This window comes from Rana temporaria, chromosome 9, assembly GCF_905171775.1.
Source record: "Rana temporaria chromosome 9, aRanTem1.1, whole genome shotgun sequence".
NCBI lineage: Eukaryota > Metazoa > Chordata > Amphibia > Anura > Ranidae > Rana > Rana temporaria.
Window position 1 is genome coordinate 124707202 of NC_053497.1, and position 22770 is coordinate 124729971.

General features: G+C 45.2%; 1 protein-coding gene across 1 annotated transcript in view; it reads left to right on the top strand.

The window, feature by feature from the left end:
- The first annotated feature begins 1075 nt into the window (after positions 1–1075).
- Positions 1076–22770, top strand: part of CFAP77 (cilia and flagella associated protein 77) — a 230978-nt gene continuing 209283 nt past the window's right edge. Inside the window, exon 1 of the mRNA XM_040324419.1 lies at positions 1076–1410. Coding sequence (XP_040180353.1) covers positions 1219–1410 — 192 coding nt within the window. The 5' untranslated portion in view covers positions 1076–1218. The remainder of the gene's footprint in view (positions 1411–22770) is intronic.

A 22770-nucleotide genomic window follows, 5' to 3' on the forward strand; every position in this document is an offset into this window, starting at 1 on the left:
TTCCACTTGGAGACCTGTGCATCGGAGCTGTATGGATGCATTTGGAGACCTGTGCATCGGACCCATATGGTTCCACTTGGAGATCTGTGCATCGGACCCATATGGATCCATTTGGAGATCTGTGCATCGGACCCGTATGGATGCATTTGGAGATCTGTGCATCGGACCCATATGGTTCCACTTGGAGATCTGTGCATCGGACCCATATGGATGCATTTGGAGATCTGTGCATCGGACCCATATGGTTCCACTTGGAGATCTGTGCATCGGACCCATATGGATCCATTTGGAGATCTGTGCATCGGACCCGTATGGATGCATTTGGAGATCTGTGCATCGGACCCATATGGTTCCACTTGGAGATCTGTGCATCGGACCCATATGGATCCATTTGAAGATCTGTGCATCGGACCCATATGCATGCACTTGGAGGTCTGTGCATCGGACCCATATGGATGCACTCAGAGATCTGTGCAGCAGCCACCTGGCTTTGATTTCAACAAGCTTCCTGCAAGGGATACCTGTGTGTCCCATGTGGGATAAGACTACCCTTCACACAGGTGTAAAGATCGGTATGTGAATGAGGCCTTAATGTAGCTCTGTAATCATTATAGGTGAACTCCATTCAGGGATGACAGATTTTGCACACCTACACTGGACCAGTTTATCCAATCCTCAGGAGTCATTTAAAAATCAATCACCTCCATTTTACTTCTCATGTGACCTTAGTGCCTTTTGCCAAAGTCTCCTGATTTTTACTGAAATATTGGGGGAATAAAAACTCAGTCTGGCACATCTCTAGAGGGGGCAGTACAGGATGACAGGGCATGCTGATACATGTAGTTCCACCATACAGAAGCTGCCTTTGATCCATTCTTCTGTGCTGTAGCTGTGTCATCAGGAGCCCAGGCATGGTTGTTCCCCTAATACCTCCCCCTTCTGTACACACAGCAGGGGACGCTGTCCTAGTGCCAACAATGTAAACAATACACACGTGAAGACATTTCCAGGCCTTCCTGTTAGCGTCCTGTCACCCTGGCAACGGAGCGATCCAAGTGCTTGTAGGGGGGTGGAGGGACTTTCAGCTCGCTTCCCAGAGTCTACTAACCACTTGAGATAATTCAGAAAGTTACAGCTTTTCTCCATTAATACTGACAGCTGCGTGTATGTATCATGGAGAGAGGAAATGCACCGAGGACATGAGGATCTCCACCCCTAATGATGGCAGATGGAATAGTCTATGAAGTGTATGGGAGAAGACTGTTGCCTGGAGGCAGAATATTGGGCAGGAGATCCCATCGTACCCGGACTTTTTATTGTACAGACAGGACGATAGAGGGAGGCAACATGGACAATGAGAGGTTTGGGGTGGTCAGAGAGTCCATGAATAACAACCAGCTCCTGCAGAAGGTAAGAATCATCTTCTATTCTACTTTATTATATCTGTGTATATAATAGGTGAGTTTGTATACTCAGGCTTTCTGTGATCGTTTTTACATAGGGCCAGATTCACGTATATGGGCGTAACTCCGCAACTTGGACGGGCAAGTGCAGTATTCACAAAGCACTCGCTCCGTAAGTTGCGGTGGCGTAGCGTAAATGGGCCGGCGTAAGCCCGCGTAATTCAAATGTGGAAGAGGTGGGCGTGTTGTATGTAAATCAATCGTGACCCCACGTAAATGACGCCCTTAAAGAACGGCGCATGCTCAGTATCACGTCGAATTTTTTCCCTAAGTTACGCCGGCTCAATGCCTGTGACGTGAACGTAACCTACGCACAGCCCCATTCATGTACGACTTACGTAAACGACGTAAGAAGATACGCTTGTGCCAACGTCCACTTTGCATTGGCTGCGCCTCATATAGCAGGGGTAACTTTACGCCGGACGTAAGCCTAACGTAAACGGCGTAGTGGGCGCAAGTACTTTCGTGAATCGGCGTATCGAGCTCATTTACATATTTGACGCATAAATCTATGGAAGCTTCCCTAGCGGCCAGCGTAAATATGCACCCTAGATACGACGGCGTACTAAGACTTACGTCGGTCGGCTGAAGCCATATTTCAGGCATATCTTGTTCCCAGAATACCGCGCAGAGATACGACGGCGCAACTTTTAAATTACGTGGCGTATCAATAGATATGCCAGCGTAACTCGATCGTGAATCTGGCCCATAGTTTTTACATCCTTTGTAGTGTGATCACACACGCATGGTAACGCATGTTATGTTAACAAATAATTAATAGCTACAAAGTCATATAATAACATTGGTCTGTGTATGTGCAAATATGCAATTCCGTGCAATAAATAATAATACCATTCTATCAAATATTACGCAATATAAGTGTTCCAAAGATACAATTCAATAAAAAAATAAAACTAAAAAATTATGCTATGAAATATAATGACAATATGAATTTTCTATTCCCCTTCTTTCTTTATCACCACCAGTGGCGGCCCTTATTCATGCGCTCGGCCCCGAATTTCCATGCAGGGTGCCGGACGCATGGATTCCAATGCATGTTTATTTTTTTAAGCACGTGATTAAAACTGGAGGCTCTAATTGGCTTAAAAAACAATGTGCTTGGGGTGCAGAGCAATGCGCCCTGAGCCCACCCACTTGTGTGACATTAGCAAATTAATATTTGCTAATGTCTCCCTGCTTCTCCTCCTGGCCAATCGGGTCTCAGGACCCCGCTTCCTGATTAGGCCTCCTGTTCGGCCGGAAAGGAGAAGCAACGGACCAGGCAGCAACAGCCTCTTCCAGGAGCCCTACTCCAGATTCAGCAGTGCACCACCACATCGTCTTCCTCCCTGCACCCCTATCGCAGTATAAGGTAAGGCCATGGATCACGTGTTGGGGGGTGGCGTTAGTGCAAGTGTATCCCCGCCTATCGAGCCCGGGGGGGGGGGCGCTATGGTCAGTGCGAGTGAAAGGGCCAGGTCTGTTTGCAGCCCTCGCAAAATATTGACCACGAGCCGCCATTGATCACCACGTTTCATAGTGACATTTGAATCCTTATATAACAGTGCTCCACTTGAGTAATGTGCTCCACCACCTAGTGTACAATGGCCACTCACCAGATTACTTTGGGCCACCGGGACCCTCTCCACTGAAAAGATTATTTCTTAATTGATTATAGATTTGGCATCCATTTCTTAAGGTCTTGGCCCGGATTCACAAAGATTTTACGCTGGCGTATCTATTGATACGCCGCGTAAGTTTTAAGATGCGCCGTTGTATCTCTGCACGGTATTCTTGAAGCTAGATACGCCTGAAATCTGGCTTCAGCCGACCGACGTAAGTCTTAGTACGCCGTCGTATCTTGGGTGCATATTTACGTTGTTTGCGTAAGTCATCCGTGAATGGGGATGGGCGTAGGTTACGTTCACGTCGACTAAACATTGAGCCGGCGTAACTTAGGGACAAAATTTACGTGATACTGAGCATGCGTGCGTATGCGCCGTTCGTAAGGCGCGTCATTTACGTAGGGTCACGATTCATTAGCATACAACACGCCCCATACCAGCCTACTTTGAATTAGGCGGGCTTACGCTGGCCCATATACGCAACGCCGCCGTAACTTCGGGCGAAATTTCTTTCTGAATACACTACTCGCCTGACTAAGTTACAGCGGCGTAGCTCATATGAGATGCGCTACCCCCGCCTAAAGATACGTGCATCTTTGTGAATCCGGGCCATAATCTCCAATAGCACCACCCATTGTATCCCAGAATGAAAGAACAATAACACCTTGATCGTGCAATAACATTTATTAAAAAATAAATATATTAAAATCTATATAAAATCCACTCACATTTTGGTGTGCCATGCAGCGGCACACACTTTGTATTGCCTGCTTATTACACAATCCTCGCCGCCGCCCATCTTACTGTGCCAGCGTGAGTCAGTGAAGGACTCGCCAGTAAACAGAGCTCAATACATTTCACTGGAAGGCATCATCAGACGAGTTCCTGATGATGCCTTCTGGTGAAATGCGCTGAGGTCTGTTTACTGGTGGAATGGAAACTCTGAGTTTGTAGCTAACGCCTCAACTGTTAATTATTTGATCACATTGAGGTATTTACCCAAAATTGATGGTGAGAGCTGGTGAGTATTTATATAGCCAGATTCAGGTACGGTGGCGCATCTTTCAGGCGGCGTAGCGTATCGTATTTACGCTACGCCGCCGTAAGTCAGAGAGGCAAGTGCTGTATTCACAAAGCACTTGCCCCCTAAGTTACGGCGGCGTAGCGTAAATGGGGCCGGCGTAAGCGCGCCTAATTCAAATGAGGATGAGGGGGGCGTGTTTTATGTAAATGGGTGGTGACCCGACGTGATTGACGTTTTTTACGAACGGCGCATGCGCCGTCCGTGTACATATCCCAGTGTGCATTGCTCCAAAGTACGCCGCAAGGACGTATTGGTTTCAACGTGAACGTAAATTCCGTCCATCCCCATTCACGGACGACTTACGCAAACAACGTAACATTTTCAAATTTCGACGCGAGAACGACCGCCATACTTAACATTGGCTACGCCACCTAGGGGGCAGCTTTATCTTTACGCCGGTGTACCTCTTACGGAAACGGCGTATCTTTACTGCGACGGGCGCACGTATGTTTGTGAATCGGCGTATCTAGTCATTTGCAAATACTACACCAAACTCAACGGAAGCGCCACCTAGCGGCCAGCGTAAATATTGCACCCTAAGATACGACGGCGTAGGAGACTTACGCCGCTCGTATCTTAGCCTAATTTAAGCGTATCTGGTTTCCAGAATACGCTTAAATTTAGGACGGCGTAGATTCAGAGTTACGACAGCGTATCTACTGATACGCCGGCGTAAAGCTTTCTGAATCCAGCTAATAGATTTAAATTCGTACATTTTTTATTTTTATTGCAGATAATGTTAAAGAGAAATAGATTTTATATGCCCCTTAGGGATGAGTTTGGGTATGTTCAGATGCTCTTTTAAAGTCACGTGGCCGTGCCTGCCAGGAAGCTGTTACCTGTAATGGGCCAATCATTTGCGTCCTGGGCATTCCTCACCTTGCAACAGCACAAGGGGGTGTGTATACGTGCGTCTGCAGGGCGGGGAATGCCTGGGCTGCAAATGATTGGCCCATTACAGGTGACAGATTTCTGGTGGGCTCGCACAGGTGGGTTTGGATCCAAGTCTGGACAAACCTGAGCTCCTCACTGGAGAGGAAGAAAGTTAAAGCGGTTATAAACCCCAGACATAAACAAAGCATATCATTCTATAGTGTGTACTTGTCTCAATCCAGAGCAATGGGCGACCCCAAAGTTGCGCAATTTAGAGTGTGACTTTGAGCACAGCTTTGATCCAACTTTACACTCTCTGGCTCAAAGTCGCATCAAAAATCGCATCAAAGTAGTGCAGGCACCTTTTCAAAGTCACTGATTTTTTTAACCACCTGGCATCCTGCCTATTGACAAATGACGGCCACAAGGTGGCTCTAAATTGCCGGGAAATCCTCGGCTCCTCCGGCCACTGGGGGGCGTGCAAGTGCCGCCGACGGCGCGCGCATGCCTGCCGCATCACTAAGATGCCGATGCACGTGCCTGGCGGCCGCCATGTCCGCCAGGCACCCGCGATCGGCGGTTACACAGACAAGGACGTGGATCTGTGTGTGTAAACACACAGATCCACGTCCTCTCAGGGAGAGAGGAGACTGATGCTGTGTCCCTTGTACATAGGGACACAGATCGGTCACCTCCCCCAGTCAGTCCCATCCCCCCACAGTTAGAAACACTATGCAGGGTACACATTTTACCCCTTCCTCGCCCCCTAGTGTTAACCCCTCCCCTGCCAGTCACATTTATAGAGTAATTAGTACATATTTATAGCACTAATCGCTGTATAAATGTGAATGGTCCCAAAAGTGTCCGATGTGTCAGCCATAATGTCGCAGTCCCAATAAAAAAAAAATCGCAGATCGCCGCCATTACTAGTAAAAAAAAAATAATTCCTTCCCCTATTTTGTAGGCCCTATAACTTTTGCGCAAACCAGTTGCTTATTGCGATTTTTTTTTTTGTTTACCAAAAATATGTAGAAGAATACGTATCGGCCTAAACTGAGAAAAAAAAATGTTTTTTTAAAGAAAATTGGGATATTTATTATAGCAAAAAGTAAAAAATATTGTGTTTTTTTTCAAAATTGTTTATAGCGCAAAAGATAAAAACAGCAGAGGTGATCAAATACCACCAAAAGAAAGCTCTATTTGTGGTGAAAAAAGGACGTCAATTTTGTTTGGGAGCCACGTCGCACGACCGCGCAATTGTCAGTTAAAGCGATGCAGTGCCGGAAGCTGAAATTTCGCCTGGGCAGGAGGGGGGTATATGTGCCCAGTAAGCAAGTGGTTAAAGTCACATACATGGGAAAGGGTGCCATTGAAATCAATGGACTGTGACTTGTCATGCGACAAGTCACACTAATGGAAACAGAGCCTAGAGTGCAAAATCTGGTGCAGCTTTACATAGAAACCAATCGGCTTCCAGGTTTAAGCCCTCGTTCATATCGGAGCAATTTGTCATGCGATTTGACAGGTCAAATCGCATGACAAGTCACAGCCTATTGGCAGCAATGGCACAGTTCCAAACAGTGTGATGCCAATTTTGCGGCGCTGCATCGATTTCCAAAAGTAGTTCCTGCACTACTTTTGCCGATTTCAGGTGCGACTTCAATAGACATGCATGACTGTGCATGAAGCCACACCGATGTCTTTCAAGTAGCACCTGAAATCGCGCTGACCTGCTACTTCGAAAAGTAACATCGAAGCTAAATTTAAAAAGCTGATTGGCTAGCATGCACAACTACACCAGACTACAACTACACCAGATTCTGTGTGCCCATGTTTTAGTAAATCAAAGTGTAATTTCTGCCTGCTACTTCGTTCCTCTCCTATCAGCATGAATCACTTCTGACAAGTTTTCCTGACACCAAGAGAAAAATGGTGGCAGGGGTGGGACCTCCAGCTGATTGACAGCCTCAGCTCTGTCCTGTGCTGTTCCTGTGCTCTGTGTGAAGGGGGGGAGGGGGGTGTCCCTTCCAGGGGTCAAGTCCTGAGGAAAAAAGTGTGGGAACTCTTACCCAAGATCCACTCCCCCACCAAAAAAAAAAACGATACGCTCGTATGCATAATTACTAAACCGCATGTTTTTTTTTTTTTTTTTCGATCCACTGAACCTTAGTAATCCTTTATGTTACTGGCCGCTTCCTGTGTATGGATTCATTGGGTAGTGTGCGGGTATTCCGTCTCTTCCTCGATGCCGCAATGCCAGGAATTTTTTTCCATCTGAAAATTTGATAACCAGCTCTCAATCTTTTGTTGGCGGAAATTCCGACAGCAAAAGTCAGATGGAGCATACACACGGTCGGAATTTCTGTTCAAAAGCTTCCATCGGACTTTTGCTGTCCGAATTTCCAATCGTGTGTACAGGGCATTAGGGTTTACAATCACTTAAAGGGGTTGTAAAGGTAAAACATTTTTTTTCTAAATACCTTTACCTTAGTGCAGTCCTCCTTCACTTACCTCATCCTTTGATTTTGCCTTTAAATGTCCTTATTTCTTCTCAGAAATCCTCACTTCCTGTTCTTCTGTCTGTAACTCCACACAGTAATGCAAGGCTTTCTCCCTGGTGTGGAGTGTCGTGTTCACCCCCTCCCTTGGACTATAGGAGAGTCAGGACGCCCACTAACACACAGCTCCTTTCTCTATCTGCAACGTAGAGAGCGTCCTGACTCTCCTGTAGTCCAAGGGAGGGGGTGAGCACGACACTCCACACCAGGGAGAAAGCCTTGCATTACTGTGTGGAGTTACAGACAGAAGAACAGGAAGTGAGGATTTCTGAGAAGAAATAAGGACATTTAAAGGCAAAATCGAAGGATAAGGTAAGTGAAGGAGGACTGCACTAAGGTAAAGGAAGCCATTTAGGAAAAAAAATTGTACCTTTACAACCCCTTTAAAGAGGAGTTCCGCCTTTTTTTTTTTTTATAAGCCTAACTTTGGATCATGCCGTACATTAATACCACTGACGATTTTAATAACATTCACCCCTCTAATAAACATTTTCGATTAAAAATGACCTTTTATTCCGCTTTGTTGTAAGTTCCCATTTTGCTTGTGGGCATGTGAAGCCCACAAGCATTGTCTTCCCAGATATGGTGCAGCTGAATGACCAGCATGCACCACCCGTTCTTGCGTATGCGCAGTAGGAAATTATCGCAGCGCTGGAAACTTATGACGTTGCAATAACGAGTGGCTTTGTCTGAAGTGCCCACTCCATTGTGATGGCCATCCACACTGTCTCCTGGGAAATAAGGCACATCGCTCCCAGGAGACATATCCGCAGAGGCCAGAAACTAGATAGAAAACACTGCTATCCAGGTAAGCTCTCATAAAAAATAAAAATAAAATTTCATTGCTTGATCTATATGCTGCAATAATGATTTTAAGAAATAGTTTTAAAAGTGGGTGGAACTCCACTTTAACCACCTCCCGCCCACCGTATAGACAAATGACAGTGACGGGGTTACTCTCTTGTTCTGGGACAATGTCATATGATGTCGTCTCACTCTTGCCGCGCGTACACGTCCGCTGGGGCGCGTGGCGATCAGCAGTGCACTGCGTCCCTTTTGGGAGCGTCCCCTTTTGGGAGCTGAAACTATGAATGCAGGTTACACACTGGGGGGAGAACCTCTGGGAGAATCCAGGATGGAAAAGGATCTGAGGGTCCTAGTAGATTACAGGCTCAGCAATAGCATGCAATGCCAAGCTGCAGCAAGCAAGGCCTAGCAGGCTATTAGCATGCATTATAAAGGGTATAAAACTATAATTTTACCACTATACAAAACTCTGGTTTGGCCACATCTTGATTATGCCATCCAGTTCTGGTCACCAATCCCCAGGAAGGATGTGCTGGAACTGGAGAGAGTCCAGAGAAGGGCAACAAAGCTGATAGGGCTGTTATGAGGAGCAACTATAATCATTAAACTTATTCTCCCTGGAGAGGAGACACTTAAAGTGATATTAAAGGCTTTTTTTTAAAAAAAAAAAAAAAGCAAGAAAACATGTTATACTTACCTGTTCTGTGTAATGGTTTTGCACAGAGCACCCCTGATCCACCTCTTCACGGGTCCCTTGCCGGTGCTCTTAGCCACTCCCTCCTGCCAAGTGCCCCCACAGCAAACAGCTTGCATTGGGGGCACCAAGGCAGGCTTGTTCCCGAGCCATGGCTCTGCGTGTCTATTCACACACAGAGCTGCAGTTCAGCCACGCCCACCTCATTGGCTCACTGTCTGTGATTGGCCAATAGCTCCTGCTGCTGTCTCAGCCAATGAAAAGCGAGAGTCCCCAGAGACGAGGCTATTCTGCACATCACTGGATTGAGATGGGGCTCAGGTAAGTATCAGAGGGGCTGCTGCACAGACAAGGTTTTATACCTTCATTCATAGAATGCATGAAAGTAAAAAACCATGAGCCTTTAGAAAAACTTTAGAAGGAGATATGATCACAATATACAAATATCAAGGGGGGGGGGGCAATTGACCCCCCCTGAAAAATCGAGAAGGTGTTCAAGAGTGAAGAGCGCCGCGGTGACAGGCAGGTTAGAACAGGGAGAGAGAGGCGAACTGCTGGCCATGGCATTGCAGGGGGGGGGGGCGGGGGGTGGTCTGGTAAGGGGTGACACCACTGCACCTGACCAACCAACCCTTTCTCTCGCGGCTGCGGGCAGTCAGAGTGGTCCCAGGCTGGATGTCACACAGGCACAGCGAGCAGAGTGAAGCCGCCTCCCCCTCCAGTGTTTATGTGTACACAGGGGGAGAGAACATGCTGTGTCTGTGCCGCGCTGATGGCTGATCTGAGGTACTGAATGGGATGGGGGAGGGAGGGTGTGTCTGTGCTGAAGGGAGGGTCTGTGCTTAAAGGGGGTCCATCTGTGCTGAAGGGGGGTCTGTGCTGAATAGAGGGGTCTGTGCAGAATGGGGAGGTCCATCTGTGCTGAAGGGGGAGGTCCATCTGTGCTGAAGGGAGGGGTCTGTGCAGAATGGGGGGGATCTGTGCTGAAGGGTGGGGTCCATCTGTGTTGAATGGGGGAGGCGGGTCTGTGCTGAAGGGGGGTCCATCTGTGCTGAAGGGGGGTCTGTACATTCTCTAGGCTATATTTATATGGGCATGGAGTGAAGCTGAATTATCTCGAGCTATTTCACACTGCCAGCTTGCCGCGTTATCGGTAAAGTGCTTTACCATCGTTTTAGCTGCGCTATTCGGCCGCTAGCGGCCCAGCAGGGCGCTTTTAACCTCCGCTAGCGTTTGAAGAAAGGGTTAAATGTGACTGTGTATTGCCGCTGCCGAATCACCCCATTTCATCGGACGCCCATGATGCAAACCTAAAACTCTACCTCCTAGCAATTACTCTCACTTGGGACTTTAGTTACACTATAAAGCCACCATTATACAATATGGCCACTTGATGGCAGCATAACACCAGTTTTCCTGTCTCATTCTTATGTACCATGTTAACCTTCTCACTATTTTATATGAACCATTCAGGTCTAGACAAAATATATTAAAGGCTTTATTTGTTAGAATTAACCCCTGCAGACTAGATGTAACTGCATCATGATTGTTACCTGTCAGATCTACATCATCCTTTCCTATCAGGTCTCTTGGGCAGTAAACTGTGTAAATATTTCTATGTTGTCCATAACACCCAAACTAGGTGGGAACTAAAAAAAATGTAAAAAATTATCAGTAGCCATGGAAACGCCCCCAAAAATGTTTTCATACAGTTGATTTTATCCTGTGTGTACTCGATCACCCCATGTCAGATTCTGTGTATCAAGTGATAGTTTTGCTATCTACAGTGCCTTGAAAAAGTATTCATACCCCTTGAAATTTTCCACATGTTGTCATGTTATAACCAAAAACATAAATGTATTTTATTGGGATTTTATGTGAGATCAACACAAAGTGACACATAATTGTGAAGTGGAAGGAAAATGATAAATGGTTTTCGTTTTTTTTTTTTTTACAAATTAATATCTAAAAAGTGTGGCGTGCATTTGTATTCAGTCCCCTTTACTCTGATACCCCTAAGTAAAATCTAGTGGAACCAATTGCCTTCTGTAATCACCTAATTAGTAAATAGAGTCCACCTGTGTGCAATTTAATTTCAGTATACCGTATTTTTCGGAGTATAAGACGACTTTCTAACCCCTTAAAATCTTCTTAAAAGTCGGGGGTCGTCTTATACGCTGATAACCTAACATCCTTACCTTATCCTAAGACATGCAGAATCGCGGCTGTACGTTTTTTCAAAAGCCGCGCCTCCTACGTCTTCTGTTCCGTGATAGGCGGAACACTCAGTTTCCCAGGAGGCACTGTGTTCAGTGTTCGCCTATCACGGAGGCCCTCTCGTCCTGTGTTTAGTGTCCGCCTATCACGGAGGCCCTCTCGTCCTCGGACGAGAGGGCCTCCGTGATAGGCGAACACTGAACACAGTGCCTCCTGGGAAGCTGACTGTTCCGCCTATCACGGAGAAGAATAATTAGGAGGCACGGCTTTTGAAAAAACGTACAGCCGCGATTGTGCATGTCTTAGGATAAAGTAAGGGCACAGCGAGTCTGGCATGTAATGGGGCACAGTCTGGCATGTAATGGGGCACAGTCTGGAATGTAATGGGGCACAGTCTGGCATGTTATGGGGCACAGTCTGGCATGTAGTGGCACAGTCTGGCATGTAATGGTGGCACCGTGAGGCGAGGCATGACTAGTAGGAAGGGGGTAGTCTTATACGGCGAGTATATCCCCCAAACCAAAATTTTGGCTGGAAAATTAGGGGGTCGTCTTATACGCCGACAAATACGGTAAGTACTAGACATGTGCACTGATGAAAAATGTGTTAGTTTTTGCTTCATTCATTTTTATGCATTTTTTGGAAATTCTGTCAATTTGAAATTTAAAAATTTGAAATTTCGAAATTCAGGATTTTCGTAAATTCGAAAATTCAAATTTTCCGATTTTCGAACTCTGAATTTTCGAATTCTGAATTTTCCATTTTTTTAATTTCTGATTTTCCAATCTCTGATTTTCGAATTTCCAAAATGTATAAATATTCCGAAATTTCGAATTTCTGGAATTTTGAATTGTCAAATTTCCAAAATTCGAAAAATCTGAATTTTCAAAAATTTTGGAATTAACGAATTTGTCAAAATTCTTAAAAAATTATTTTGAACGAAACTAATTGCACATAATTAGAATGGGCACCCCCCCATTAATTTTAAAGGGTTGCCATGCTCTGTTGTTTCCTGCAGAAAAAAGGTACACGCACCATTTTGGAAACATGGTGACTGTAAAATTTACTTGCGGTTCCCGCAACCGCAAACTCACTGGGGTTTGTAATGCATGGGGGTGTTATTAAAAATGACATTAAACGGCAGTGCATTTTGACTGCGGGTGGTTCCCAGTATCGCTGCGATTCCAGCACCCGCAACCACCTGCAATTGTGAGAACTAGGCCTTAGCCTTCCTGTGAGATCCTTAGCATGTGCTTTTGAACCCACTTTAGCGTTCGTTCACACCAGGCATATTGCGTAGTGTGACCCAACACACAGACAAGACAATTTGTCTTATACAGTAAAACCTTGGTGTATCTTATTGTTTCAGTTGGCACAAATACGTTGGGTTGGTGTGCCCTGGAATAAAGTAGGACAGATTTGCATTCTTACAAGGTACAGAGTGCATTTATTTGTATAAAATGTCTTTCAAGTCTTTCCGAGCATGCATGTTTGTACCTTGGAGTACACACGATCAGATAATCCGACACACATTTGTTGTCAGAAAATTTTAAAGCATGCTATCCGACAACAGCCTGCCATCACACAATTCCCGTCGGAAAATCCGATTGTGTGTACAGGCCTTTCGTCATCCCAAAGGGGTTCTGATTTCCTCACCGAGGATGGCTGTGGCAGCATCCGAGCGACGAGCAGTTGCTCGTCCTCGTCTGCCGACATCGCGGGCGCCCTGGACAGGTAAGTGTCCATTTTTTAAAAGCCAGCAGCTGCAGTATTTGTAGCTGCTGGCTTTAAAAAAAAAAATTCAGGTGGACCTCCGCTTTAAGGCGTCAGCATACCAAGACATTTTGGACCATATCATGCTCCCAACTTTGCGGAAACGGTTTAGGGATGGCTTCTTCCTGTTCCAACATGACTGTGCACTAGTGCACAAAGCAAGGTCCAAAAAGACATTGATGAGTGAGTTTGGGGTGGAGGAACTTGACTGGCCTGCACAGATTCCTGACCTCAAACCGATAGAACACCTTTGGGATTAATAAGGCAGGCATCCCAATACTTTTAGTAATATAGTGTGTGTGTGTGTGTGTGTGTGTGTGTGTATACATATACAGTTGCAATAAAAAGTATGTGAAACCTTTTGAAATGATATGGATTTCTGCATAAATTGGTCAAAAATGTGATCTGATCTTCATCTTAGTCACAACAATAGACAATCACAGTCTGCTTAAACGAATAACACACATGTTACCATGTTTTTATTGAACACACCATGTAAACATTCACAGTGCAGGTGGAAAAAGTATGTGAACCCCTGGATTTAATAACTGGTTGAACCTCCTTTGGCAGCAATAACTTCAACCAAAAATGTCCTGTAGTTGCAGATCAGACATGCACAACGGTCAGGAGTAATTCTTGACCATTCCTCTTTACAGAACTGTTTCTGTTCAGCAATATTCTTGGGATGTCTGGTGTGAATCGCTTTCTTGAGGTCATGCCACAGCATCTCAACCAGGTTGAGGTCAGAACTCTGACTGGGCCACTCCAGAAGGCGTATATTTTTCTGTTTAAGCCATTCTGTTGTTGATTTACTTCTATGCTTTGGATTGTTGTCCTGTTGCAACACCCATCTTCTGTTGAGCTTCAGCTGTTGGACAGATGGCCTTAGGTTCTCCTCCAAAATGTCTTGATAAACTTGGGAATTAATTTTTTCTTCGATGATAGCAATCCGTCCAGGCCCTGATGCAGCAAAGCAGCCCCAAACCATGATGCCCCCACCACCATACTTCACAGTTGGGATGAGGTTTTGACGTTGGTGTGCTGTGCCTCTTTTTCTCCACACATAGTGTTGTGTGTTTCTTCCAAAAAACTCAACTGTGGTTTCATCTGTCCACAGAATATTTTGCCAGTACTGCTGTGGAACATCCAGGTGCTCTTGTGCAAACTGTAAACGTGCAGCAATGTTTTTTTTGGACAGCAGTGGCTTCCTCTGTGGTAATCATGAAATCCATTTTTGTTTAGTGTTTTACGTGTCATAGATTCGCTAACAGGGATGTTAGCATATGCCAGAGATTTTTGTAAGTCTTTAGCCAACACTCTAGGATTCTTCTTCACCTCATTGAGCAGTCTGCGCTGTGCTCTTGCAGTCATCTTTACAGGACAGCCACTCCTAGGGAGAGTAGCAGCAGTGCTGAACTTTCTCCATTTATAGACAATTTGTCTTAGCGTGGACTGATGAACAGCAAGGCTTTTGGAGATACTTTTATAACCCTTTCCAGCTTTATGCAATTCAACAATTCTTAATCGTAGGTCTTCTGAGAGCTCTTTTGTGCGAGGCATCATTCACATCAGGCAATGCTTCTTGTGAAAAGCAAACCCAGAATTGGTGTGTGTTTTTATAGGGCAGGGCAGCTGTAACCAACACCTCCGATCTCATCTCATTGATTGAACTCCAGTTGGCTGACACCTCACTCCAATTAGCTCTTGGAGATGTCATCAGTTTAGGGGTTCACATACTTTTTCCACCTGCATTGTGAATGTTTACATGGTGTGTTCAATAAAAAACATGGTAACATTTAATTCTTTGTGTGTTATTAGTTTAAGCAGACTGTGATTGTCTATTGTTGTAACTTAGATGAAGATCAAATCACATTTTATGACCAATTTGTGCACAAATCCATATCATTCCAAAAGGGTTCACATACTTTTTATTGCAACTGTATATATTAACTGAAAGGCTGCCATTGCTGACCCTTCCTTCACAAAAGGACAGTTGTCTTCCTCCCATGCTTATCCAGTCACTGCCATATTTCTGAGCCACTGATCCACAACATATAAGCAGCTCAAGAGTCCTGATTTCACTGTCTACATGCTTGTTTCAAATGAGTGACTCAGAAAACAGTGAAGCTCTTTAATCAGTATGGAGAACAGAACTTCAGGAGGGTCAGCAATGGCAGCTGGCCCCAGTGCTGGAAAGGCAGATTGCTGATCGTGTAGGCACCATGCTGCTCTATCAGTCACTCTAAAATGATTTCCATACAATAAATCTCATGTGTAACATTGGATCAGAGGGAGATGACAGCTGATTGGATGCTATGAACACTAATGATCTTTTTGATCAAATCTGCCCTTGTGTAACCGCTCTCTCCGCGCCCAAGAATCCTGACACTCAATAATTCATTTCATTAACAAAGACGTTTTTGGCCCGTTCCATGTGATAATTACGAGAATGGGATGTGCGTTTTTTGAACAAGTCTCTAAATTTACAGTGCTTCTCCCTCGCAGCAGGAGCTCATTTATGATTTTTCATTCATAAATCATTTCCTAAAGCAATAAGACAGATTTCTTTAACTCGGAATCAGCAGCCGTCAAAACGAATAGAGTCGCAGCTTAAAGTGTATTTCCACTTTTCCAGGCAAGTTTCAGATCCCAACTCCGCCGCTATATGTTTTCTATGGGTTTCCATTCACATAGCAGACCTAAAAAAATGTTTTTATTTAAAATATTCTCACCTTTTTGGATGTATCTTTGGAGGAGGAGTCATTTGCGATGTGCAATTTGAGATTTTTTTATTCTAAGTACATTAAAGTTTTACTAAACCCAGGACCCTGCATTTACTATAGCTGATCTCCCACAGTACACAGAACATAGAAATGCAATTATTTTAGTAAATATAAACTATTAAATGCCTTTTCTCATCAGCAGTATATAGCAGTCTTGTGACTTATATCAGTGTCTGGTTAAAGCTTGTAGGAGGAGTTTTCATTCTCCTCTGACTGTCCTATGCGACTGCATGGCCCCTGACCCTCTGTTTAGACAGCACTGATGGGCCCTGTGTTGATCACATGCCTCCCCCCCACCCAAAAAAAAACAACTCTCTAGCAATACACACCAAACTGAGCATGTGCAGAGTGTCCCCTAGCCAGATGAATTGGGGACAGTAAAAGAAGGGGAGGATCAGAGAAGAACAGGATCAAACAGCCTTTTTACACAATACGGAAGTTTCACCCCTTAGGTTCCACAGTGAGTATAACAAGCATGCTTTACTGCACAGGTGTCAAACACAAGGCCCGATTTTGGCCCTCCAGGCCATTTCATGTGGCCCTTGCACCTCTCCTGCAATTGCAGGAGAGCTCCAGCCCTCCTCTGGTCCTACTCCAGACCGTTACTTTCTGCTTTCAGGCAATGCATCCAGCTTCTTCCCAGCAGCAGCATAAGGAAAGGGGGGTACACTGTGATGTAAGGCAGAGTGGGGGACTCAAATTCTGATGGTGGGGTGGCTCTTGACATCTAATGTAAAGAGGAGGGGATGCGCTGGACATCTTACAGATACAACTGGCCCTTTTGAGGACAATCATAATGCTGATGTGGCCCACAATGAAATTGAGTTTGACACCCCTGTAATATCAGCAGTAAAATCAGTCTGTATGTACAGTAACGTTTACTGTATATACAGACTGATTTTACTGCTGTGGGTTTAGTAACATTTGAACCACTTAAGGACCGCCTCATGTACATTTACTGCGGTAGGGCAACCCTTAAGCGCAAAATCACGTACCTGTATTATGTAATTCCTGTTGTCGGCTCTGGGGCTCACGCACGTGATGACGGAGCCGCGCTCCCGTTGTGATTGGAAAAAGCGAGAGCCAATCAGCGGGTCCGTCAGCCGCAATGGCGCCGAGACCCGCCAATCGTTCTTAGGAAAGACAGAACTGAGGTTTGCCTATGTAAACAAGGCAGACCACTATTCTGTCACGGAGGGAGAGAGAGATCTTGTTTTCCTGCTAATCAGGAACACAGATGTCTCTCTTCCTCCAGTTAGTCCACCCCCACACAGTAAGAAAGCACACCCAAGGAACACAGTTAACCCTTTAATTGCCCCTGATGGTAACCCCTTCCCTGCCAGTGTCATTTATACGGTGACAATGAATTTTATTTAGCACTGATCACTGTATTGGTGTCACTGGTCCCTAAAAAGTGTCACTTGGTGTCAGATTTGTCCGCCACAATGTTACAGTCCCGCTAAAAATTGCTGATCGCTGCCATTACTAGTAAAAACAATAATAATTAAAAAAAAGTCCATAAATCTATCCCATAGTTTGTAGACACTATGGGCCAGATTCAGAAAGGACTTACGACGGCGTATCTCCAGATACGCCGTCGTAAGTCCAAATGTGCGCCGTCGTATCTTTCTGCGTATTCTGGAAATCAGATGCGCCTGAATTTGGCCAAGATACGACCGACGTAAGTCTCCTACGCCGTCGTATCTTGGGTGCATATTTACGCTGGCCGCAAGGGGCGCTTCCGTAGATTTACGCGTCAAATATGCAAATGACCTAGATACGCCGATTCACAAACGTACTTGCGCCCGTCGCATTAAGCTACGCCGTTTACCTAAGGCGTATGTCCGGCGTAAAGTTACCCCTGCTATATGAGGCGCAGGTAATGCAAAGTATGGACGTCGGAACAAGCGTAGATTTTTATGTAAGTCGTACGTGAATGGGGCTGGGCGCAGGTTACGTTCACGTCACAGGCATTGAGCCGGCGTATGTTATGGTGTAAATTAGGGTTGTCCCGATACCACTTTTTTAGGACTGAGTACAAGTACCGATACTTTTTTTTATGTACTCGCCGATACCGAATATCAATACGTTTTTTAAATGTGTCCCCAAATGCAGCCATGTCCCCCACATATTGCAGCCATGTCCCCCCACATATTGCAGCCATGTCCCCCACATATTGCAGCCATGTCCCCCACATATTGCAGCCATGTCCCCCACATATTGCAGCCATGTCCCCCACATAATGCAGCCATGTCCCCCACATAATGCAGCCATGTCCGCCACATTCCAGCCATGTCTCCCACATTCCAGCCATGTCCCCCACATTCCAGCCATGTCCCCCACATTCCAGCCATGTCCTCCACATTCCAGCCATGTCCAACATACCTTGATGCCGCCGTTAATCAGAGTGCGGGGAACAGCTTTCGTTTGAATAGCTGTATCCCCGCCGCGTATAGACACTCCCCCTTGCGCGGGATTGGACAGATCATCCGTCCAATCCTGCGCAAAGGGGGAGTGTCTATACGCGGCGGGGATACATCTATTCAAACGAAAGCTGTTCCCCGCACGCTGATTAACCGCGGCGGCGGCGACGGGTTTGCGGCGGCGTTGGCGGCGGGGGGGGGAACAAGTATTCTATTTTAGTATCGGGGGTATTTGTGGGAGTACAAGTACTCCCGCAAATACTCGGTATCGGTCCCGATACCGATACTGGTATCGGTATCGGGACAACCCTAGTGTAAATTCTACGTGATACTGAGCATGCGCACGCATGCGTCGTTCGTTCGGCGCTTCATTTACATGGGGTGACGCTTCATTATAATACAACACGCCCACTGCCTTGCTACTTTGAATTACGCGGGCTTACGCTGGCCCAATTACGTTACGCCGGCGTACATATGGGAGCAAATGCTTTGTGAATACTCAGCTTGCCTCTCAACGTTACTTTGGCGTAGCGCATATGAGATGCGCTATGCCTAACTAAAGATGCGCCCGTCTCTCTGAATCTGGCCCTATAACTTTTGTGCAAACCAAGCAATATATGCTTTTTGGGATTTTTCTACCAAAAATATGTAGCAGAATACAAATTGGCCTACATTGATGAAGAAATTCAATTTTTTTTTACATTTTTCTATTGGATATGTTTTATAGCAGAAAGTAAATATAGTTATTTTTTTCCAAAATTGATGGTCTTTTTTTGTTTATAGAGCAAAAAATAGAAACCGCAAAGGTGATCAAATGCCACCAAAGAAAGCTCTATTTGTGGGATAAAAGGGACGCCAATTTTATTTGGGTACGATGTCACACGGCCGAGCAATTGTCAGTTAAAGCATTGCAGTGCCGTATAGCAAAAAATGGCCTGGTCAGGAAGGGGGTAAGACCTTCTGGAGCTGAAGTGGTTAACATACTACCTAAGCATTGATATCTTATATAGTTAGTCTGGATGAAAAAAAGTCACAAGTCTATCTAGTTCAAGAGATAGAAGAAGAAAAAAAAGAAAACCTCTTTCCTGATTCCCCTGGAGGCAATCGATATCTTAAACCCTATGTTAGGACAGACTGGGCCAGATTCATGAAGCACTTACACCGTTTTTTTGTTAGATGCGCGGCGTAAGTGCAGATTTGCACCGGCGGATCCCTGCACCGTACCCAGAGAACCAGATTACGCCTCCAAATAGACTTCATCGCCTCGGTGTAACCTTTCCACGCTGGCGTGGCGTTGGCGCAGATTTACGCTGGTCGGATCTGGCGCGGCCATGGTTTTTGTGTTTTAAATATGCAAATGAGGTTGTTGGGCCGATTCATCAACTTAAGCTTGACCGGCGCAGGCTACTCCCGGTGAGCGGAGCTGAAATTTCCGGCGCCAAGTTACACCTCATAAAAGCAGGGGTAACTTTGCACCAAACTTGCAGAGGTCAGCTGGAGAGCAGCTAAAGCAGCAGCGTTACAAACAAACTGAGCAACAACACTTGCTGGACAACACATCTGTGTGCCAACATGCCAGGGGCAGCCGTGGTCCTTGCACTATTGCGTCGAAGGGCACGTAGGAGGGCACGGGAGAGGATCTTCCGCCCGCGCATTAACGTCTTTGACATGGGAGAAGTGGAGGTGTATCGCACCTACAGGTTCAGCCGTGAAGTCATCCTGGAATTAACCAGCATCCTGCAGGATGACCTCACCAGCCATAACTGCCCCACCACAATGCAAACGACCTAGCTTGGAAAAAAAAAGCTTAAGTACATTTGCACCTGCAGGGCGGAAGTCTGGGCTGATTTATGGACTGGGCATTGGTAGTGGACCGGCGTAGCTCAGGGATCACGCCAGGGCGCAGTTCTGAGCATGTGCAGATTGGGGCATTTACCCCTGGATGTCACTGAGCATGTGCGGTCTAAGATGCGCCCCGGCGTGACCCCTGCGCCACGGTCGGCACTTCATTAGCATAGGGTGACTCCCAGTTGGCCTTACCCCGCCTTACACCGTCTAAAATCCGCCCCGCTGGGGCATCGTAGACAAAAAAAGTTTCTTGAATCACCTAACTGCCTCTCCGCGCTGGACCGGTGTAGTCTAAAAATGATGCACCACGCCAGTGCAAATCTGCACCATTGTTCATGAATCTGGCCCACAGTGTACAACTCTAGTTTACAACTGCTAATGAGATCTTCCAGCACAGCCAGGGTTAATAATGGTAAACATAACTCCCCAGTCATTGTGCTAGAAGCTTCAGCAGAGCGCTACGATATTCTTTTTTAGTTTTTGATTTAATAAAGTTTGCTATTCAACTCCTAATGATCTCTGGATTGGCTTAATTATGCCACTTGCTGACCAGACCTTTTCTGACACTTTTTGTTTGAAGTTAAAATCAGTATTTTTTGCTAAAAAATTACTTATAACCCCCAAACATTCTATATTTTTCTTTAGCAGAGACCTTAGGGAATAAAATGGCGATCATTGCAGTTTTTTATGTCACACAGTAATTGCGCAGTGTTTTTTCAAACACAATTATTTTGGAAAAAATACATTTCAATGAATAAAAAAAAAAAAAAAAACACAATATATGTACCCCATTTAAAAAAAAAAAAATGAAAGATGGTACGCTGAGTAAATAGATACCTAATATGTTAAGCTTTAAAAATGTTCTCGCTCGTGGAATGGCGACAAACTATGGTACTTAAAAATCTCTATAGTGTTATGCCACGTACATACGGTCGGAATTTCCAACAACAAATGTTCGATGTGAGCTTGTTGTCGGAAAATTCGACCATGTGTAGGCTCCATCGGACATTTGCTGTCGGAATTTCCGCCAACAAAAATTTGAGAGCTGGTTCTCAAATTTTTCGACAACAAAAGTTGTTGTCGGAAATGCCGACCGTGTGTACACAATTCAACGCACAAAAATTCTACGCATGCTCGGAATCATTGAACTTTATTTTTCTCGGCTTGTCGTAGTGTTGTACTTCACCACGTTCTTGACGTTTGGAATTTCCGACAGCAATTGTGTAATCGTGTGTATGCAACACAAGTTTGAGCCAACAATTTATCCACGGTTATCCACGGCATAATGCCGCGTACACACGACCGTTTTTCATGACGTGAAAAATGCAATTTTTTTAAATGGTCATTCACCACTTAAGGACCGCCTCCTGCACATTTACATCGGCAGAATGGCACGGCTGGGCACATGCACGTATAGGTACGTCCTGTGCTAGTACCCAGCCGTGGGTTGCGGGCGCGCGCCCGCGACCCGGTCCGAAGGACCGGGACCACGGGACCCGCGGACCCGATCGCCGCTGGAGTCCGAGATCGGTCCCCAGAGCTGAAGAACGGGGAGAGCTGTGTGTAAACACAGCTTCCCCGTTCTTCACTGTGGCGGCGTCATCGATCGTGTGATCCCTTTTATAGGGGAACACAATCGATGATGTCACACCTACAGCCACACCCCTCTACAGTTGTAAACACACATGAGGTCACACATAACCCCATCAGCGCCCCCTTGTGGTTAACTCCCAAACTGCAATTGTCATTTTCACAGTAAACAATGCATTTAAAATGCATTTTTTGCTGTGAAAATGACAATGGTCCCAAAAATGTGTCAAAATTGTCCGAAGTGTCCGCCATAATGTCGCAGTCACAAAAAAAATTGCTGATCGCCGCCATTAGTAGTAAAAAAATAAAAAAAAAAAAAAATGCAATAAAACTATCCCCTATTTTGTAAACGCTATAAATTTTGCGCAAACCAACCATTTTTACCAAAAATAGGTAGAAAAATACGTATCGGCCTAAACTGAGGGAAAAAAATGTTTTTTTATATATATTTTTGGGGGATATTTATTATAGCAAAAAGTAAAAAATATTGCATTTTTTTCAAAATTGTCGCTCTATTTTTGTTTATAGCGCAAAAACTAAAAATCACAGAGGTGATCAAATACCACCAAAAGAAAGCTCTATTTGTGGGAAAAAAAGGACGCCAATTTTGTTTGGGAGCCACGTCGCACGACTGCGCAATTGTCAGTTAAAGCGACGCAGTGCCGAATCGCAAAACCTGGCCGGGTCCTTTAGCTACCTAAAGGTCTGGGTCTTAAGTGGTTAAAAATGATCGTGTGTGGGCTCCAGAGCATTTTTCTCGACGTGAAAAATGGCCACTAAAAATGTGAAACATGCTCTAATTTTTCTTGTCGTTTTTCACTTTGTCGTTTTTCACGTCGTGAAAAACGGTCGTGTGTAGGCTTTAACGACGGAAAAAAAATGCGTATGCTCAGAAGCAAGTTATGAGACGGGAGCACTCTTTCTGGTAAAACTAGCGTTTGTAATGGAGATAGCACATTCGTCACGCTGTAACAGACTGAAAAGCACGAAGACTGAAAAGTGCGAATTGTCTCTTACCAAACTTTTACTAAC